At 39.8% G+C, this 16,504-nt stretch overlaps 1 protein-coding gene across 2 annotated transcripts; it reads right to left on the reverse strand.

Moving 5' to 3' along the window:
• Positions 1–429: 429 nt before the first annotated feature.
• LOC111869310 (actin-related protein 6) lies at positions 430–15,744 on the reverse strand. Of its 2 annotated transcripts, none has more exons than XM_023860721.2 (8): positions 15,402–15,744; positions 13,415–13,532; positions 11,670–11,862; positions 10,500–10,692; positions 9,610–9,826; positions 8,738–9,006; positions 5,842–5,982; positions 430–675 (listed from the first exon to the last, which is right to left on the reverse strand). In XM_023860721.2, the coding sequence occupies exons 1-7, from the start codon at positions 15,482–15,484 to the stop codon at positions 5,853–5,855; spliced, it is 1,203 nt and encodes a 400-aa protein (XP_023716489.1). In that variant the 5' UTR covers positions 15,485–15,744; the 3' UTR covers positions 430–675; positions 5,842–5,852. The 2 variants fall into 2 exon arrangements, with proteins under 2 accessions (XP_023716489.1, XP_023716487.1); XM_023860719.2 differs by lacking the exon at positions 430–675 and adding an exon at positions 2,519–2,967.
• Between the last annotated feature and the right edge of the window lie 760 nt (positions 15,745–16,504).

Here is a 16,504-nt window from a genome sequence, read left to right on the forward strand (position 1 = left end):
TATGGACTAGCTTCTTCCATGTTATTTACAATACTGAAGAAGAGAAAATACTGTATATAAGTAATACATAGTGTACAGTTTACTGTCAGACTGGTTCCCACAGCTGCAAATGAGGAGGATCCTATCATGTATCTTGCAAAGAGGGTCATTTTCATTATGAGTGTGGTAACAAGCACATTCATTTGATTAAAGGTGACATTGTCCCTGGGCTTAACTAATTAAGTACTACACCATGAAGATGTATGGTGGGATGGATGCATAGATCCACATTTTCTTGACCTTGGCACTAGTTGGAGGTGAGTGATCAGCTTCACGCACCGGCTGCTTTACCCCCGGCAAGAGCCATCGGTACCCACTGAACAGGAGTTTGGTGAACCCCAGAGCCTGTCTGGACGAATGGAGAAGTGAAAATTCTTGACCCTACCAGGACTCGAACGCCGATGCTTCGGCCATCCAGCCCATAGCCAGTCGCTATACTGACTGCGCTATCCTGGCTCCATATTCATTTGATTAGGTTAGAAAATTAAAACAGTGGGTTCAGGTATAGTTTATATGCCAATATCATAGCATGCATTTTAAATATAAACAACTGGGCATATTGGCTGCTTCATAACCATCTTCTATGTACATAATGCCGAATGTTGCACACATTCAACTCATGGTGTTCAGAACAACCTGTAACAGTGCACATATGTAAGTAGTGGTGTGATTTAAACTGCTCATGTGTTGCACAAGTTAAACATAATTTATTGTGTTTATTACCATACATGCACATGAAGTAAATTAAGGGCACAATGTGGCTGGAATTTGTAAGTGTGCACCAAATAACAGATGTGACTTTTGCTCAAAAATACACCCCCTAGCAGTTAGCTGCAAATGTAAAAGGTTATGTAAGTTTAAGAAAATTGTTAACTCTTTGGCTCAGATAAAGCTAACAATGTTTAGAATGTTGACTTATTCTTCTTCATGTTCACATCCCCATGATAACAGCATGAAAGCATAAATATCGACATTCCTGCATTATTATTCAAACCTCAGTATCATACAAATTTGGAAGTCACGGGACAGGCTTGTAAAACATTCAATAATTTTTGGAGATTATGCATACCTGTTACAAAGAACATTTTTATGGACTTCACGAATTCTCATAACATTGAGGTTCCACTGTAAATGACTGCAGCAGCACTGTTAGGAAGTCTATGAAACAGAAAAGCATTATATAGGCCTTACGGCAAAAAAAGTCACAGACGTCTGTTAGTTTTTTTTACATAGCTCCATGAATCTGTTAGAAAAGCAATCTGCTAGATGGTTCAAATATGACCAGGACTGATTTTTTTGTAAACAAGCCGCACTGCGCAGCAGCTGTGCGACCTTGAGAGATTGTAGCCACAACCTCCACTCTCCCTCCTGTTGGGGTTCAGTGCTGTCTGGGAGTTGCTAGAGGGATGAGAGTACAGAAGGTACCATGGAGTGTGGAACAACGCATTGTGATCAACTTCCTCGTTCGAGAAAACGTCCCATCCACTGAAATTCATCACAGACTCCAACAACAGTATGGGGAAGCGTGTCTCTCACGGACCTGTGTGTTTGAGTGGTGTAAGTGCTTCAGAGAGGGCAGAGAGCGCGTGGAGAATGAACCGCATGATCGTTGGCTGCGAACATCTGTCACCAAGCCAAACATTGATCGTGCAGACACACTTATTCGTGAGAATAGGCGCATCACTATCAAGGAACTTGAAGCAATGCTGTCCATCAGTGTTGGTAGTGTAGAAGACACCGTGAAATACCACCTGCACTATCGCAAGGTGAATGCATGGTGGGTACCACACACTTTGATGGACGTGAACAAAATGGTGCACATGCATGCTGCCAGTTGTCTCCTATAGCAGTTTGAAGATGAAGGTGATGCATTTTTTAAGTCTATAGTGACCACCGATAAAACGCGGGTGCACTACTTCATTCCTGAGCCCCAGCAGTCATCACGCAAGTGGCGGCATACCAGTTCTCCCAAACCCAAGAGAGCGCGGAGGAGCCATTCAGCAGGAAAAGTGATGGCAACGTTCTTCTGGGACTGGAAGGGGGTTATCCATGTAGACTTTCTGACAGATGCCAGAACAGTCAATGCAGCTTATTACTCAGACCTCCTGGCAACAGACGTGAAGGAAAAGATCCGATCCAAGCGGAAGACAGGTGGAAAGTGGGTAGCCTTCCTTCAAGACAATGCACACCCTCATACGGCCAAAACAACAACGGAAATCCTTCAGAAATTGAAATGGAACCTTCTGAAACATCCGCCGTACAGTCCTGATTTGTCCCCAAGTGATTTCTACCTGTTCGGAAGGCTCAAATCAGACTTGCAAGGCATGTGGTTTGTGGATGACGCCGTCATCCAGACTGTTCGGGAGTGGATACGCCACCAACCACAAGTCTTTTTTTTTGGGGGGGGGGGCATCAGGATGCTTCCAGAAAGTTGAAAAAAATGTGTTTAATCTGGAGGGGAGTACGTTGAAGACTGACATGTGCAAGTAAGTGTTTGGCAATTATGTTTTTTTTTTTTTAAATCAGTCCCGGTCATATTTGAACCACCTTGTACATACCACCTCTCCCCCGACTCTGTGCGCAAAAAAAAAAAATAATGTGAGGGTGGGCCTTATATAATTATATAACATGTTTTAATAGAAGAATTATGTAATAACATGTGAACTGTGTGTGTGTGTGTGTGTGTGTGAGTTTCTTTTCCCACTGTCTGGAATATTTGTACTGCTATAATAATGTACTTTTTTCTAATACTCTGTTTCAAATACATCTCTCATTTAGTACATCTTGTCACAGGCTCCCACTTCTGTTCCACAAGGCTATGCAAACAAAGGGGTTGGGAAGAGCATGCTGGCTTCCTCTCATGTCTGCAGGTGAGTAATGAAATGATTCTGCATCTTTTCTTACTGCATGTGAGGCGCATATGCATTTCTGTGGATGAAAAAAAGATCTGGACTTAACAGTAAATCTTAAAAGCCAAACTTGTTATGATGTGCAGGTCACTTCAATGGCCTGCAGGACTGCTGTTCCATAAAATATCCAGATAGAAATAAGACACTCTGCGGTGATGAACACTTTCACTTAACAGACATGTGCAGATCTCAAATTTCTGATGTGAAATTAAAATCAAATCTGCATGTTGAGTTTTCAGTCCTGAACTTCAAGACTGTACTTTTGCTTTGCACTGTAACATGCAAACTACACAACCTTCAAATCATACATGGACACGGCCCTAAAATTAATACCTTTAAATACAACAAAAAACTGTCACTGAAAAAGGTAATGATATAAAAATGATACATAATACAGTTCAGTGCACCACGAAAAACTGTGTTATGCATGTTATAAGTGCTATAAATTGTGACTACAGTGAACAACTTGTCTAGCACAAAAAAGTCTTGTTCTAATCTGTTTTCCAAATGCTTGGCCGGAACTAAAAAAATAATATTCTTACACATACCTATGATTTAACTCTGTGTTTAAGTAATTTTCTCAAGTTCAGTTCCATCTCTGTTCATTAACTCACCAATTAATGGGCCTCTGCTTCACATTCCTAACAAGGTTATTATCACATCAAAGTTAACTTGAAATGTATTGTGGCATATTTGCCAACACGTGACAGTATAATGGAAAAGTAGGTATGAGAACCTAATGTTCAACAATACTAACTGTACCAAATTTCAAACCAATTACATTCACATTTCTTTCTTTCAGGTCCATTTTAATACTACTTTCCCATTTTTATCTTGATCATCCAATTCCCCAATTGCACTTCACTCCAAACTTCTGTATGCATTTCTTACAACTGCACAATATATCCAGATCACTACAACTTATCTGAACCTCATTAATAATAATATTAGCAAAAAACACAAAATTTATCATTCCCCACTTAATTCATCATCCTCAAGAGCAGAATTCCATAGCTTCTCCTTTCATTTTCAAATTATATATGTAATTTCTGTTCTTCCTTCATGGTGAGTTGACTGCCATATCTCACAACCATACAAAACAATACTTACTTACTTACTCATGGAGCTGAGCCTTTCTGGAGGAGGTGCCAATTATGCAGCTACTCAATAATTTCGCAGCATTTTATGGAACCCGAAGGTTCATCACTGTGTTCACAAAAGCCCTCCCCTGGTCCCTATCCTGAGCCAGATCTATCCAATACATACCATCCCATCCTATCTCTCTCTAATATTGTCCACCCACCTATGCCTTGGTCTACACTGTGGTCTCTTTCCTTCTGGCTTTCCCACCAATATCCTCTACGCATTCATCTCCCCCATTCGTGCTACATGACCTGCCCACCTCATCCTCCTTGACTTGATCATTCTAATTATACTTGGAAGAGTACAAGTTATGAAGCTCCTCATTATGCAGTTTTCTCCAACCTCCTGTCACTTCATCTCTCTTCGGTCCAAATATTCTCAACACCCTGTTCTCAAAGACCCTCAGTCTATGTTCCTCCCTTAATGTCAAAGACCAAGTTTCACACCCATACAGAACCACAGGCAAAATTATAGTTTTGTATATTCTAATTTTTATTCTTTTGGACAACAGATGAGAAGACAAAAGGTTCTGGACTGAATGGTAGCATTAACCGAGTTCAATCGCCTCTTAATTTCCTCCTGAATCAGGTTTCCATCTGTTATTGTTGTCCCCAAATATCTGAATTGTGCCACATTTTCAAAACATCTGTTTCCTATCTTTATGTCATGATTTTGCTGATGAGACAGTAACATATACTTAGTTTTCTCAGTGTTCACTTCTAGACCAACCTCTTCACTTGCATAAATTAAAGTTTGTGTGTTTTTCTTTATGGTATCTACATTATCACCCAGTAGATTCATGTCATCAGCATAGGCCAACAGCTGATATGTCCCATTTAATTTCAGTCCCACCTGGTTTCCCTGGACCTTCCTAATTGCATATTCTAAGGCAAAGTTGAAAAGGAGTGGCGATAAAGCATCTCCTTGTTTTAGACCATCATGGATAGGAAATTTATGAGACAAATGTTTACCTATACGGACTTTACTATATGTTTCGTTTAAACATATTTTAATCAGCTTAACTATGTAGTTTCATGGGTAGCCCAAACTCTACCAGAATAGTGTACAATACTTCCCTCCTAACTGAATCATAGGCTTTCTTGAAGCCTGCAAATAGCTGATGTACTGTCTCATTGTACTCCCATTTTTTCTCCAATATCTGACGAGTGCAAAAGATCTGATCTGAAGTTGATCTGTTACGTTGAAACCAACACTGATGAACCCCAATAATTTCATCTCTATATGGACTTAACCTTGAAAGAACAATATTGGATAAAATTTTGTATGAGGTTGATAGCAGTGATATCCCCCGATAATTACTACAGTCAGTTTTATCACCCTTCTTGTGAACTGGTACAATAATAGACTACTTGTCCCTGTCACCATGGCATGGCGTGTCCTCAGGCTGCGGATGGAGAAGATGCCCTCCAGTTTTGAAGGGAAGCTGTGAATATATTTAATAAGCAGTCATGGGCAGCCGACAAGGGGTGGCCCTTCAGCTTGGGGGTTGGGCGTGGGGCTAACAACTCCTCACCGTAAAAAATCATTATGTTACGAAAATGAACCATACAAAACAAGGGGCAAAATAATTAATTTGATATCTTAATATTTAGTCTTTTGTAAAGAGGAACTGATACAAGATTTAATAAGAAGCATTTGAAGCAACTATGATTGTTAACATTATGTGAACTAAATAATTATACTCATGTATGAATTTCTATGGTGAATGTTGGAACCTTCCTTCACTTACCCATCATCACATCAAATATCAAACTTCTCAAAACATAAACTGTGTCCCTCTTCTTCATATTCTTCTCTGCTCACTGTCATGTTGGAGAACTCTGAGTCTTGACCCAGCAATGCTCCCCCATGCCATGCATAGGTTACAGGGCTGCAAAACACAACACATGCATATCATACTTAACTGACCGTTATACTGCCACATGAAGGAGTGACTACAGATGGGGTTTGGATTGATAATCAGATTACTGGATTAAACAACTTGTAATTACACTTTACAAATCAGTATCACACAAAGACTAGTGTTCTCAGTCACAGTCTTCCCTGTGCTGCTTGATAACATCTTCCAACAGCGGACAATCCTCTGCTCCTGGGCTTAAGTCCTTGCAGACTGCCTGCCATCTCACACCAACCTCCTACTCTTGTAACTGCTGTCTCAAAACTGTCTCATATTTTACTGATCGGATAGCAAAACAAGATCTGTTTAACCGTTCAGCGTGGTTTGACGTGTATGTTTCGTCAAGGTATTTAAATCGTCTGCGGGGGTTTGACGTCAATGTTTCGTCCAGCTGCACACCTATGTTATAACGCCCATAATAATTGATGGTTTTGCTGTAGATTGTTAGATTTTTCGCTGGCCTGTTGTCAGGAGAACTATATTTAATAAGTCACGAGTTTAAGAGCGCTAAGTCATTGTTACATATACCTGTCTTGCAGCAAATTCCTGTTGCTTCTGGTAGAAGTTTCTTTCTTCAAACTGTAATGAATGGTGTGTTTTCTTTCCTATGAAGTTATAAACAGCAGAGACGTGATATGTGCTGTGTTTATAATATCATATTGCCCTGAGCTGGCCACACTAACACACTCAATTGGAATTCTTAGAAGAGGGATGTCCAAATTTTATTCTTGCAAGATCGATTGATTTCGCACAGTACATGGCAGCCAGTTCTTAGAAAAACGCCACAAATTAAGGCAGAACACTGTGGTCACCCCCTGTGACGATACGGGTGTGTGTGGGGGAGGGAAAAGAACTCATTCCTTCATGTATTATCGCTCCAGTTGACTCCATTTTATCGTACTGACCTTGGTGGTCGTTTCGAGGGATGACCATAAATATTTTTTTGAGCCAGCTAAGCTCTGCTTTCGTTCACTACATACCAGCTAGTTCTTAGAATAACTTCATGAATTCTGTGGTCACCCCTACGACGTCTTATGCCGCCAAAATGGATGGAAAATGAAACGCAGAAGCACCAACACTTGTTATGATAACATAAAGGTTGAATTTACTGCAGCTAATCTGGCTAGCGATACGACTCATGGAGAGACATTTCTTCTTGTATTCCCCCCACGGGGAAGAAGGCAAGGCCGCACAGAAGATGTTTGGTTTACGGAAAAAAGAGCCAAATGAGAGATACGCAGTACTGGTGTGGTGAATGTGAGTCAGCGCTGTGTATAGTAGAATGCTTCAATGCGTACCATACTCCGCTCAAATTCTGAACCACCTGCTTCCTTTGCCGAGATACCGGGCGCTCATATTATAAGGCAAGGTTATAAAACCATCTTTTAAGATCATTTTAGTGAAAGTTTCATGCTTCAAGGCGTACGATACACTGCTCAAATTCTAAACCAACTGCTTCCATTGCCGAGATACCGGGCGCTCATATTATAAGGCAAGGTTATAAAACCACCTTTTAAGATCATTTTAGTGAAAGTTTCATGTTCCTATCTCATATAATTTAAGAACAATGATGAATAAATCATTTTCGAGCAAAATTTAAATGGACGGCTGAATATATTACCGCCGGAGAGACACGGCAGCAGAATTTAAATCACAGCGCAAAAGGGTTAACTTAACCATTAAAGTATCTATATGAACTTTCCATGTTAAGAAATTCTCTCTTTTTAGTCCAAAAAAAGATACATTAGAATTGATTTAAATTTGGTTGTTTAGATAATTGACCTGAATACCCATAATTTTGCTATTTTTTGTTTGAAACTGTAAAAAACATTTTTTTTCATAATTTATTGTTAACTGCTTTGTTGCGAACCATTCATTAGTTATATCAAATGATATTTCTGACCACAGAAATCAAACAGATGATGTCTATCATCACTGCTTCATTCTGCTGCATTTGAATTTTGTAAGTGAAAAATTTAACATATTGCCATATGCTTTCATACACTGATAAAAACACATCGTCTGTAATAAATGCATCATATCTGTAAGGGCTGAAAGCAAGTACATTATGAATCCAAGTATTACTACGAACAGACTTCTTCCTGCCAATAACCTCTTTTACAATATACTCTATGCCATCTGTACTTTGTAATTTCTATATATATATAAAAAAAAAACCTCCATGGCCTGTCCTCCACCAGCAAACTATACTGACCGAGCAACTGCCATTTATTGGTGAAGTTAGTGCCAACTTTTGTGGATAGAGGGTGTCACGTGGTCAGCGCAATGGATTCCCATGGCTGCTAATCTTGGTTTTCTAGACTGGAGCCGCTATTTCCTTCAAATAGCTCCTCATTATCATCACGAGGCTGAGTGGACCCTGTTCCTGACCAACTACTTCTCAGAAAATCTGGTAGCGCCAGGAATCGAACCTAGGACCTCTGGATCTGTGGCCATGAACTCTGACCATTAGACCACACAGGCGGTACCCATAAAAAGGGGCAAAATGACACAATGATCATGTCAAACTCTCATCACTAATATTCATAATGTTGCTGCCACTATGCCTCCTTGTATCACAGCATAATGACTGGAAGGAAATAAAAAATATGGAGTGCCCCTTTTCAGAGACCTTGTACATGCACTACATTTGAGTTTATACTGAAGTCACTTGCACAAAGAGTTAACTGTATACTCATACAATACATGCAAAGGTTCAGAAGCTCACTTTGCTGGTAATGTAACCTGAACATCCAAGTCATCTGGTGCTCTGCTTCGCACTTCAGCTTCAACTCGCTCTCGAAAACCAGGAAAGAGTGAGCAGCCACCAGTAAGTAGAATGTTGGCATAAAGGTGTGGCTGAGCTTCCACAGGGCATACTCCTATGCTGTGGCAAATAGCTTCTGGAATTCCCATCTGTGAGATGCCCAAATCTGAAGGGTGGAACATGATCTCTGGCACCGTAAAGCGCTCATTGTTCAAGCGTAGAATCTGTTGCTGCATATATGAAATAAATATAATTCTAAGTACTGTGTTGGTTTAACAAAAACAGATGTCCTGCAGAGATTTATGATTCCTATATTCCATCTAATACAAGAATCTACATTCAATCTATCCCTGTAGCAGACTGTGAAGGCCCATAAGGTTGTGAGACGTCGAGGCTCCCATATTTTCTAGACAATTGGCTCACAGATGGCAGTCAGGTAGTCAGACTTACGCTCCTGCTGCCCTTTAGCCCCAGGGAATATTCCTGGTACTCATTTCTGTTAGAGGCTGAGTCGACCCCAGGGCCACAGTGCGACTGGAAGAATAAGGTCAATTGAAAAGTCCAATGACCTCATCGGGATTTGATCCCGCGACCTTCTGGCTTGTAGCATAGTGCCTCAACCAACTATGCTACCACGTGTCCCCGTCACTAAACAAAAGAATAAACATTATCATCTTCCCATTTATACCCAGACTTCCATAGTGGTTCCTTCCCTTCAGACTGTTGTACGAGCATGCATGCCTCATTTCCACATACATACTTTATGCACAAAATTATTATTTAATGACCCTAATTACATAAGATTACAAATATGTCTACTTTTGTGATATTACCTGTTCACTCTCACCAGCCTTATCAACTGGATCTATAGAACGAACATATCCTCGCCTGAGAGTGGTAAAATCAGGCAGAACATAGTCTCGAGCAATGGTATTCTCTTTATCTCTCTTACGGGCTATATCCATGTCACGGAAAAAATTCTGTGACACGAAACAGGCATCTTCTTTGACCTGGTTCATAACATGAGTTTCATCCATTACATGAAGCTGCCTGAAAAGGAATGCATGCAATAACTGATTTTATAAAAGCAGAACTAAACAGAAGTTTCCAGTCTGTGATTTCAGAAACACAAACCAGGCTAGAACAAAGAATGAATGAAAGCCTTACAGAAAGGATAGCTCAGAAATTTGACTGGCTATCTATAATATAGAACTAATTCCTCTTAGGGGCAAACATACTTCTCCTTGCCATTGTGCCCAGACTGCCTCTGGGCCAAATCTACATTCTAAATTGGAACGACTGATATATGATGGGTTTAAAGGAAACACTGAGCATGGCCTAATCAAACACTGCCCTGAAATTTTCTTTGGGGGGGGGAGGGGATGAGGAAAGAAATTCGTCAGGTAGCTGGTGTCCCAGCAACTGAATATCTCCCAAATACAAGTATAAAGCACTACCACTACACCAACCAATAAGTTTCCTTGACCCTAATTTCAAAGACAAGGTGCGAGCAGTTTTCACCAAGTAAATGTGCTCCTCCCTATTCCTATCATTCCATTCTCACCTTCTCTCCAAAGCATGTCCCAGATTTTGTTAAAAAATATATGTTTAACCTAACAAAAGTGTAAAATGCTGTATTTCTTTAAAGAGTGGCCCAAAGCACAGGGCAGGATGGGTGACAGGGCAGCTGGCTCCTGAAGTGAACTTACTTAATTCACAATACCTATAAGAGATTATCTCCTTCAGGTGGTTGGTGAGCATCTTGCCACCCACATCGATCCTTCTGATGCCTTGTTTCAGTTTCTTGCCTTTTATATAGGGCACAACGTGAGTGAAGCTGTAGCCTGAATCAACCAGTAGACAACACAGAGTACCAGGATTCTTCTTCTTGTAGTTATAGCAGCTCAGGTCTCCAGCTAAGAGAAAAAAGTGACACTTTATTATCAGTGGCCCTGCCTCTGCTGCTGCCGCCCCCGCCCCTGTCACCGCCACTGCCACCATCAACATAAAGATGCTGAACAAAATACCAATTGTAAAAGTAAGAACAAAATGGAGAGACCACACGAGAGATATGTGGAAAGGAATATAGAAAAAGTGTGTTGAGATATAAGAGAAGATCTTATGGAATGGAAGACAAAAATGAAGCAGGGTTTGCTATGTAGTGGCCTAGCTGTTAGAAGGATCAATGGACAATGATGAAGAATCTCATAAGAAGAGTAAACTTTGAGTTGAATGACATGAACACCCTTAATATTAATATATTAGGTACCATCAATAGAAGTTCACAAATAGCTCTTGGGATAAAATTAGGAGATGGTAAAAACATCCATCACAGAATTCTGACTTCATCTCTCAACATACATTAAACATTGTGCATAAAATGTTTACCAATGTGACACCAATATTTTTATATATCTTTCCATGGTACATATGCTTGCTTGCCTTTCTCACATACTAGACCCAGTGCAAGAGAAATTTTGAAAAAAAATCCTGATATAGTGGTTTTATGACATGAGCTCCAAGGAAAATATTGCTAAGGCGAAAAGCAAGGTTCTTTCTGTGCTTATGCAGCATGCTATGAAGCCACTGAATCTACGGAGGTAAAGAACCAAATATTCTAGACTTGGTATTAGAGGTGAGTGGTCAGCTTCGTGTCCTAACCATCTTGTTCCCTGACAAAGAGCACCCAGTACATACTGAACAGAAAGCTGGGTAGGCCTCAGAGCCTGCCTGGATGTGGCAATGCAAGGAAATATACCTGTGTCACCAGGAACCGAAGCCTAGCCAACCAGCCTCTGGTCAGGCTATAGTGACTGAGTTATCAGAGCTTTAAATATTACTGAAAAATCCATCTAAATTGACAGTTTAAAAATATCAACCACTATATCCTTACCATTTATCCTCAATAACGATTTGCATTCATATTCCTCAAAGAAGATTTCAGTCATGGCCTCTTGAATGGAAGGGAAATTGAAGTATGGTTCAGTAACAACAAGAGGTGTCTCAGAGAAATTAGCTGGACAGCACTCTTTACTGAAGATATAGTCCCATACATTCTTCTGAACATCCCAATTCACCAAATATCCCTAGAAAAACAGAAAGTAATCTTTCATATTACCTAACATCCCTCCACTGTTGAGAGTTCCAGGCCATACGAATCTGTTACAAACTGTATAACAAGGTTTCTGCAATAATAATCTCACCAATTACTTCCTTCTATCATGTGTATGCTAGCACACACAGTGTGCATGTGTACAGAAGTTCTCTCAGTTGGAAAATATGTTCAATTATGTAGCAAAACTGCTCCATGCATAACATGGTTGTGAACAAAAATAAAGGCCTATTAGGACAATGAATTCCCAGACCCTATACTAAATAATGCTAGCAACACATCTACCTTGGAAGTGTAATCCTGATGTTAATATTACAGATGACAAGAAAGAAAGAAAGAAAGAAAAGATGGGTTGCATCTGGTGGCATTATGTTAGTGTGTCACTGAAGTCAGTCCACTGTTTCACGGAGGGGAAGAGACATGGGACATTTTGAAACTGTAAACTTGGAATTCCTTACAAATAGGCCAGCAAAAAAAAAACTTTGAGACATTGTACATATTACACACCTGGATAAGAATTTTCAAGGAGCCCTACTGTGGCTCTGTTATATGTATGTGTATGAGCCAGCAGTATCTGACAACAAACGTTCCTGAAAAGGGGCAAAAATATAATTTCATATGACAGATAACAAAAAATGGTGTGCATGAAGCTGTATTGTCTGATATTTTGAATGTACAGTAGAACTTGGTTATAACGTCATCAAAGGGACCTAAAAATAGTGTCGTTATAAACGAATGTCGTAACCGAAATGGGCACTTCCACAGTAGCCTTATGTTAGTCACGTAAAAATCTACCAAAAACCGAGTTAAAATGTTGCATTTTTTAGTGAAATACGTAGTTAAGTACAGACTAACGTAACATTAACGTGGAATTGCCCAAATGTGTAATATCAAAGACATATTACAGCGCTTTTCACTGACAATACACACAATATTTCACGAATCACTTTAACTTTCTCTTCAATGCTTAAAACTTTCCTTTTCATTGCCATGTTTTCGCTACTGCACTTCTCTGGGTTTAGGCAGGAACACTATAGGGTAAGTAGACAATGTGAGGTCCTGTTAGACGAGATTCTAGGAAAGGAATGCAGTTAACAACCTGCCGCGTCCTCTTGCACTATTCACGCAGTCCCACCCCACACCCTTGTTTTCGCATAAAACCCACGCTCCTCTTGCAGCCCGCGGTCGTATTCTTCCAGGACAGTCACGTCAGCAAGTAGAGAAAGTGAGGGTGGGCAGACACATCGAACTTTCCCACGATATCAGAGAAATTCAGGAATGAAAATGACGTTACATACGAGGTTGATGCATTTGTGCATGTTGTACTAAGCAAGGTATAAAAACAGTTGCTTTATGAGGAATTAGTTCGTACCATTGAATATTTGACGCAATAGACAAGGTGTCGCAGAAACCGATGTTGCTATAACCAAGTTTTACTGTATTTCTACTTCACATAAATTATGATATTTTGTGTCTTCTCAGGCATTTATCATGTTGAAGTCTACAGTGTGGGACAAATACCTAACCTTCTGGAATGGCAGTATATAAAACAGTCCTGATGCATCCCTACAGTCTTCCAGTTGATCACCAACAAATGGTCTCCTCCTCTCACTCTTTGCTTTCATGATGCAGTTTGGGATGACCCTAGAATAAGGGGAACAATATCTTGGTAATAACAGTAAAACATATTGAAAAGTACTTACAACATCAGCTTTTTCATATGCTTATATTCAGTACAGACTAGCACAATTCATACATTAACAATTATACAATATAATATCTGCCTTTACATGTACCGTCTAGCAACATACATTTTATTTATGTATATATATATACACACACACACACACACACATATACATATATATACAGCGGCATCCAAAAAATTTACTCACTTTTTGATAGTAAATGTAGTGTAATGTTTTCTCAACAGATGGTGAAGGTCACATTAGTCACGTGAGTGTTGTGCCATGTGCGCACTGTGAGCAGAAGACAGCGGCAACAATGGCTGAAAGGTTGTTCTTTGAGCAACGGAAGGCCTTACTGAAGTGGTACTGGAAGTACGAAAACATTAAAGAGGTACAACGACAATGACAGAATGAGTTCGGAACTCTGCCACCAACACGTCAAACAATTGCCCGTATTCGGGATAAATTTGAAGCCAATGGTACTGTTCATGATGTGCATAAGCAAAGAACTGGGCAACTGTAACTGGTCAGGTGTATCTCAATATGCTTCAGACATCAATTTTCCCTGCCATTTGAGAGCTGTTTGGAGATGAGAGATTTTACCTACAATAAGATGGTGCTCCACCTCACTACCATCGAGATGTCAGGGTGTACTTGGATGACACTCTACCTGGATGATGGATAGGTTGAAGAGGTGCTATTGAGTACCCACCACGGTCTCCAGAAGTAACACCTCTCGGCTTCTACCTATGGGGAACCTTGAAGGATGAAGATTATCAACAAAAGCCAGCTACACTGAACGTGCTATGAGAAACCATCTCATATGCAGACATCACACCGGACACACTGACAGCTGCAGTTTGCTCAGCAGTTCGGCGGCATCGACACTGTTTAGCCGCTGATGGTGGTCACTTCAAACACGTATGATGACTCTCTCTCCATGCAAGAATTGTAACTACATGTCATTTTGTTCCAAAGATACTGACTATCAAAGAGTGAGTACATTCTTTTGGACCTCTCTGTATATATATAAAGGTAAAGCTGTCTCTGTGCTTAACTACTTAAGCATCTTGCCATTAAGGCATATAGGGGAGTGTATATGTATACTTTTAACACATAAAAACATTACACCAACAATTTTTGGTAGTTTTATGTTTAGATTACTAACTTCATGGAGTTGAGACATTCTTCAGAAGCAATCAGTTATGCAGCTACTCAAGAATTTCCCAACAATGTATGGAACCTGAAGGTTTATTACCATGTTTTCAAGAGCCCTCCATTGCTCTCTATCCTGAAACAGATCAATCCAGTCTATACCACCCCAGCCTATGTCTCTAAGATCCTTCCTAGTGGTCTCTTTCCTTCAGGATTTTTATGGTCTATATGAAATGCATAATGCTTTAAATTGTCTATGACCACTCCATGATCACACAACTTCAAAATCTTAATTAGTTTTGTGCCATCATATTACAATCAAATTGTTAAAAAGATACAAATAGATGGTCCCCGAATTGCAAAGTTGTTTTCTCCATCTTACTGTATTAACATTAATTCGCTAAGGAAGAAAAAGCTGATTCTTATTAATATATATCGAAAGTGCAACATGTCAGAGATGGATGATAACTTGTGTGACGAATAAGACACGTAATCATGTGGGCTTTGTTATAAATCGCAATCGTATTCAAAATAATTTGAATTTCTTTAAACACTCACTACTTAATTCAACTGTGCGATTCGTTCTCCAATGGAGACTACTTTTATTCTCAAGCCGTGTAGCTGTACCATACTTTACGTAAGGTTAGGGGATGTTTTTTGGTTTACATACCTAGGATGCTCAGAATTTGAAATTCCAACTTTTGCTGTGTATGCACCATTATCTAAAACAAATACTTCTCTGCTGATAGCCATTTTACATTTCCTTCAATTTAATTACGGTTATTTTGCCGGTAATATGCTTAAACAATACACCATTGCAACCACACACAATATGGCCAAATTTCCAACATAACCGGAAGTCCAGCCTGCTTAGACGTAAAAATGGTTTAAACCATTGGATCCTCCTTTTTTTTTTTCTGTCCTGGAAATGTTCAGGTCTCTGACCCATGCGTGTCACCGTTAAGTCAAATACTGTGTTTTAGGTTTCCAAACATTTTTATTCACCGAAATCTGCATTGTATTTGCTTACTTGGTAGTCCTGTATCTCCCATCCTCCCCATTGCCTTCTAAATGTTTGTCAACATGTGCTACTGTGTTCCCAACCTCAAAGTTTCTAATTATTTCCGTGTACATGTATATAAAAAAAAATGCCAGAAGATTCGTATCTGCTGTCTGACCAGTCTCTTCAGCCCTTACTTTTCCAATCCACATTTCAGATACAAATTATATGGCAGGTTTTGGCTTCATTTTATCAAGTTTTACCATAACATCTTCTGAATATTCTTCCAGTTCATAAATCTTATTTTCCAAGTCAGGCAGCTCTTTAAAGCTTAAACCTACTTCCTCTACCTTGACCATGCCAGGACCTTGCTGATTTTTGATTACCTTTGATATGGCAAATACACTAGATGCAACTACTTTCCTGCTTTATATACACCAGAAGACATTATTTAACAAATAAATTATTGAAGAAAGCAGTCTTCTGGGATTTGGCACCGTGTATATGTGGTGTTAACCGACGTTTCGGAGGAACGTATCGCCTCCATCTTCAGGGTACAAGAAAAAATATAAGAAATCTGCAAGCGAAGAGACCGTGAGAACCGGTAAAAGCAGACTGTGTTGGAAATATACACACCTATGTGAGAGCAGAGAAGGTAGGGGGGAAGGGCAAGTATACAAGTGAAAGCAGTAGTGTGGGAGGGGTAGGGGAAGGGAGCTGGGACAAGCATGGTTTTTGTGTAGGGGAGAGAAAGGCAAGGTTAAAGGCTGGGC

This window comes from Cryptotermes secundus, unplaced genomic scaffold (genome assembly GCF_002891405.2).
Source record: "Cryptotermes secundus unplaced genomic scaffold, Csec_1.0 scaffold274, whole genome shotgun sequence".
Classification (NCBI taxonomy): Eukaryota; Metazoa; Arthropoda; class Insecta; order Blattodea; family Kalotermitidae; genus Cryptotermes; species Cryptotermes secundus.

Bases quoted from the DNA above. Each gene is read 5' to 3' on its own strand.
- LOC111869310 (XM_023860721.2), bottom strand. From the start codon at position 15,484: ATGGCTATCAGCAGAGAAGTATTTGTTTTAGATAATGGTGCATACACA. The intron at 11,863-13,414 runs GTTAGGTATTTG...CTGTTTTTCTAG, and splicing joins ATATACTGCCATTCCAGAAG to GGATATTTGGTGAATTGGGA. The intron at 5,983-8,737 runs GTGAGCTTCTGA...TGTGTTTTGCAG, and splicing joins CAGGTTACATTACCAGCAAA to CCCTGTAACCTATGCATGGC.